The 4569-nt window shown below is 42.7% G+C and overlaps 1 protein-coding gene across 1 annotated transcript; it reads right to left on the reverse strand.

Annotated features, from left to right (window-relative positions):
* Positions 1-1501: 1501 nt before the first annotated feature.
* Positions 1502-3130, reverse strand: LOC104524201 (TRPM8 channel-associated factor 2-like; the record flags this gene model as incomplete). Its single annotated transcript, XM_010166994.1, has 2 exons — positions 1502-1750; positions 2793-3130. Coding segments are annotated over 2 exons (587 nt in total), but the record flags the coding sequence as incomplete, so codon positions are not given.
* Between the last annotated feature and the right edge of the window lie 1439 nt (positions 3131-4569).

Here is a 4569-nt window from a genome sequence, read left to right on the forward strand (position 1 = left end):
TGCGCAGGTATTTGTGGCATCAGCAAGATTTATTAGGATGAAATAATTATGAAAATGAGAAATGAAATTTGTGCCTAGTACAATTCTTCATGCTTGGCTGGTATCATGGTGCACACAAACAAATAGGAACTTTGATTGAAATCACCACAAAACACCAGAAGGAAAAAGAGGTTCTAGAGAATCATGAAACAGCAGTGTCCAAAGTACCCACTTTGGAAGCATATCCTCTACTGTAGAAAAGGGAGAAAGTTCAGTTTTCTGGGATATTTAAAACTAGCTTTGTGGAAATTTCTCAAATGTTGGATGTTGAGGAGATCATCATGTACTGTTTGGTTTTAATTCCTGAGAACCAAATCATAAAGTCTTCAGCTCTGTCTCAGCTTACAGTCTGCAGAACAGAACTGGAGTTGCAGGACTTTGCCGGAAGAAAAAGTAGTAACATTGGAACCTTGTCTTCAAAGTAAAGAATAAAGATTTTTCAAGTTCAGGATGGTTGAGGGATTTGTGGCATCTTTCTGGATAACCTGTGCTGCTGGATGTGCATGTAACAATTTGCAGTATTGTTAGTGCAGGTCACTTCATTGACTTGGGATTATTCATAGGTTTGACGCACATTTATATGGGCACAGTGAAAAGGAATGATTGATCCTTGTATCCCTTACTTGCCAGCTCTTTTGCTGAAGAATCTGCTCAGCTATGGCCCATGAGATCTGGAGGAGCTGCAGAGCCTCTGACTATGTCCCTGCTGCTCCCTGTGGTGCGTGTCAGTGGCCTTAACAGGAAGGTCGAGAATTCTGTAACATTCACTAGAAAAAGAATCCACAGCCCCAAGAGAAGCAATTGCTTGGCTCAGGATCTCAAAACGCACCATAAGAATTGGCTTGTGCTCTTGCTCGTCTTTTAACATTGGGGAAATTCAGGTGCAGCACTGAAGAAGACAAACCCTTTTGGAACATTCAACAAGGATTAAGGCCTGTCCTGTGCTGGCCATCAAGATCTTCCTTGAATGATCATTCTTGTTTCTCGTGGCTGTAGCCATAATTTCACCTTAGTTCTTCCATTTATTTCCAGCTTTATTCTCTCCTCTCTGTTTTTCAAGTGACTTTTCCCCTGTTCCTACTCTTCTCCTAAGGATCTTAATTAATGAACTTTGCACATCTGTAACAAGAGTAACTCTGGAACAGAGAACCTGGTAGAGATAAGGAAACGGAGGAAGCAAAAAATGGGAAGTGGTAGGATTTTTCAGAGGTCTGAAGACAGCAAGTATTTCCCCTTCTGTGGTTAAAATGACTTCTGTTGGGAGGGGAAGTAGTGGGACCCTAACACACAAAGGCAGCCTCAGGAGGGATCCGAGAACCGGCTCCTCTATCATATGTACAAAGCAGAGATGCTTCTCAGATTCACTCTCATTCCACACCCTTCACACACCATTTGAAACTCTTGCAGAGCACTGGCTTTATCACAGGCAATCCTGTTTTCATTTTCATGACCAAAAACCTGCTTAGGAGATATATTGCTTCATTGGATCATCTGACCAACTGGGGAAAGAATCAGCCAGTTGCTGGGAAAGGCTCTCCTCGATTGGCCACCCCCAGGCCTTAAAGAAAGGACTCAAATTCTTCTTCACCAGATGAGAAAAGGTTTCTGCCCACAGATTCATTTTTGAATCGTTGTCATCTGGGAGCTCGGACATCTTTTGGTATTCAGAAAAGATTTCAATGAAGGCTTCCCATCCAAAGGCCTCTTGCAGCTATGGATCAGAAGACAAGAGAAACAGTACAAAATCTATGTATAGAAGTAGAGATTTACTCTACCTGCATTCTTTACAAAATCTCTTACTGAATGTAGTTCCTGAGCTTTTCACTTGGTATTTTCCTTTCTTTTTCAGACGTGTTGCTGCCTCACAAATTCCAAATGCCTACTGAAGAATCAGAGTAGCCCCTTAACACCATGTGACTATTCAACAAGCCTATATTCCTAATAGTCACACAAACCCAAAAATCAAGTACTGATATAAGTGCTTTTCATCCTGAAAAGCCTTGCTGTGCTTCCTGGCCTGATTGTTACTTTTTTTTGGTTTTTTGGTTGTTTTTTTTTTCACAAGTTTCACAAACATTCAAAAAAAGATTGATACAAATATCAACCCACCTCTGCATGCTTATAAGTATGCACACTTCTAATATCTCTGCATCCTTGTAATACATAAGACTCCCTCAGCACAAAACATGGGATCCCTCCTTGGTGACTCTGCACTTGATGTTTGTACTGATATTTAATTCTGGGTGTTATAGAATGAAGTATTGCATCAGTGAAACTGAAAGACTGGCTTTAGGTTGGTTTTGTTTTTTTTTTAAAGGAGGAAATAAAAAGAAAAAAGGAAAAAGAAACAATTTGCAATGATCAGATTTGGTAATGCCCAAAGGCTGTGGTTTACCACTACATCCCAAACTCATACATTCCACAGACCAATGACCCTTACACTGTGCTGAGATCACAAATTACTTAAAACAAATACATTTTTTGAGGAACGCTTCAAAACATTTTCCTTGTAGCCCTGGGTCTCCAGCTGAAGTGTGCTACTCAGAGACAGATCAGGACTGACCCATGTTGGTTTGTGGAATCCTATGAGCTGCCACACAAAGACACTGTTGAAGACTAATAGTCAACAGAGAGAGATGATCCAGGGTAGGGATCAAGTGGTTGCAGCAAGTGAGGGAAAGGAAAGAAGCAGCCTTGGATTAAAATGAGCAGTTTGTAAATCCATTGCAAAGCTTAATTTGCCTGCAGATTACCTGCAGGTAAGTCTCCAGGGCAGTAAATACTTCCCAGTCCTTCAGCTGTGCTCCATTTTCCATGTAATCTTGAATCCTCTGCTTTCTCTGGTCTAGTGCAAGCGCATCGTGGGCCTTATCTCTGGGGATGTCCAACACGGTCTCATTTACATATACAGACCAGAGATTGCAGGTGGCTTCGGTGGTGTGAGGGGGAAACTCCCATTCAGATCGCTGCTGATTGTGGCCCAGCTCATGAATGGCACCCCAAAGGCCATTGGCTTGGAGGGACTGCACGTCTGTCATCTCCGCCACTGACTCCAAGTGATGCATGACTGGGTAGCCAGCGTGCATCCAACCTGCAGGGAAGGTAAACCACAAACAGTCTTGGCAATCTGTCTGGGAAAGCTCACGGGATGGGACACCACAGTGAGAAAAATACAATTAATTCTCTTTGCATTGTTTCTCATGAGTGGATGCTGCTCATGATGTGCTTCCACCCTCTGTGGTGGAGCATCAAACGTATCCACCACAAGCAAAAGTTTAATGTGCATATTGTGTGCTCTTCTGCTCCATTTCCACTCCTTGGCAGTACCCAACGCAAAGAGCAAAAAAGGCCTTTTGCCAGAACTACAGACATTGCAGATGACCGTACTCCCAGCTCCGGGGCTGGAGGGGAGGGGTGGAAACCTCATTCTGTCTGTTGAAGAATTTTCTGTCGACACTGGTGTTTTCTTATTTTCAGATCTGGTGAGGAAGATGCTATTGCCAGGACAGCGTGTATCTTTGTGTAGCCAAGTAGCTGTACAGTTTGTGTTGATGAAAATAAACCCAGCACCCTCCCCAGCTCTCCCTAGAAACTCTGTAATCTAATTTCTGGCTTTGGAGGAAATACATGGAGGGGAAACCTCATGATAAGTAGCCAACACAAATCAAGTAAAAAATGGATTATTTTTCCTGAAGTGCTCCCAAAGAAGAAGCAGATTTTCATCTGGAAGGCAGGGGACTAAAAGTTTTCATTGCAAAACTTTGTGTCAGGGCCCTGAGTGCACCAAAAGGCTTCAATGGCCTTGAGCAGCCACACCTGGAGATTTTAACTTCTCCTCTTGTTGGTTGTTGTGCCAGAACTGTCCTGCCTGCCCCACTCAGGTGTTGTGGGATGGTCTCAGCTGGCAAGGCTCCTGTCCTTCTGGCTTCTGGCTCCCTTGCCCTCCAGGAGCCTCCACCAAGCCCTGGTCTATTGTACCAGAAAGCAAAAATGTGAACTGGGATTTTTTTTTTTTTTCAAAGGCAGATTCTTGTCAGTGTTTTTGGTGAAGCAGCTGTTTAATATTGAAAAATGTTCCATAGTTCAATTCAGCTTTGGATAGAACTTGCTGCTGATGGCCACAGTTACTACTTCACTATAATTGGCATCACTTCAGTTCCTTTTTTTGCTGTTTCTCATGCTGCTTGTAACAATCTTTTTTCAGAAAAGACAAGCAGAGTTAACATACTCCTTAATGTCTCCCATGAGTTTCTCAGGATTACTGACTACCATAACCAGAATTTCTAAAAAACATGTTTCGGTAGCTTTTCGTAGCAATTTGCTATCTTTAGTTCTTTTTCCATCAGTGCCAATTCAACAGGCTCAATAGATCCTTCATTGGTTTCTTACAGCTCCAGAATAGTGGAGGCAGGATACAGAGCCATTCACATCTCTGAAATGGTGCTGCTCTCCACTCATTTCAGCAGGTGTGATGGAAGCTGGAAGAGTTTTATGTGTTGGGTTAATCACAGAATCACAGAATGTTGGGGA

This window comes from Antrostomus carolinensis, unplaced genomic scaffold (genome assembly GCF_000700745.2).
Source record: "Antrostomus carolinensis isolate BGI_N321 unplaced genomic scaffold, ASM70074v2 Scaffold50214, whole genome shotgun sequence".
In the NCBI taxonomy this organism is placed as follows: domain Eukaryota; kingdom Metazoa; phylum Chordata; class Aves; order Caprimulgiformes; family Caprimulgidae; genus Antrostomus; species Antrostomus carolinensis.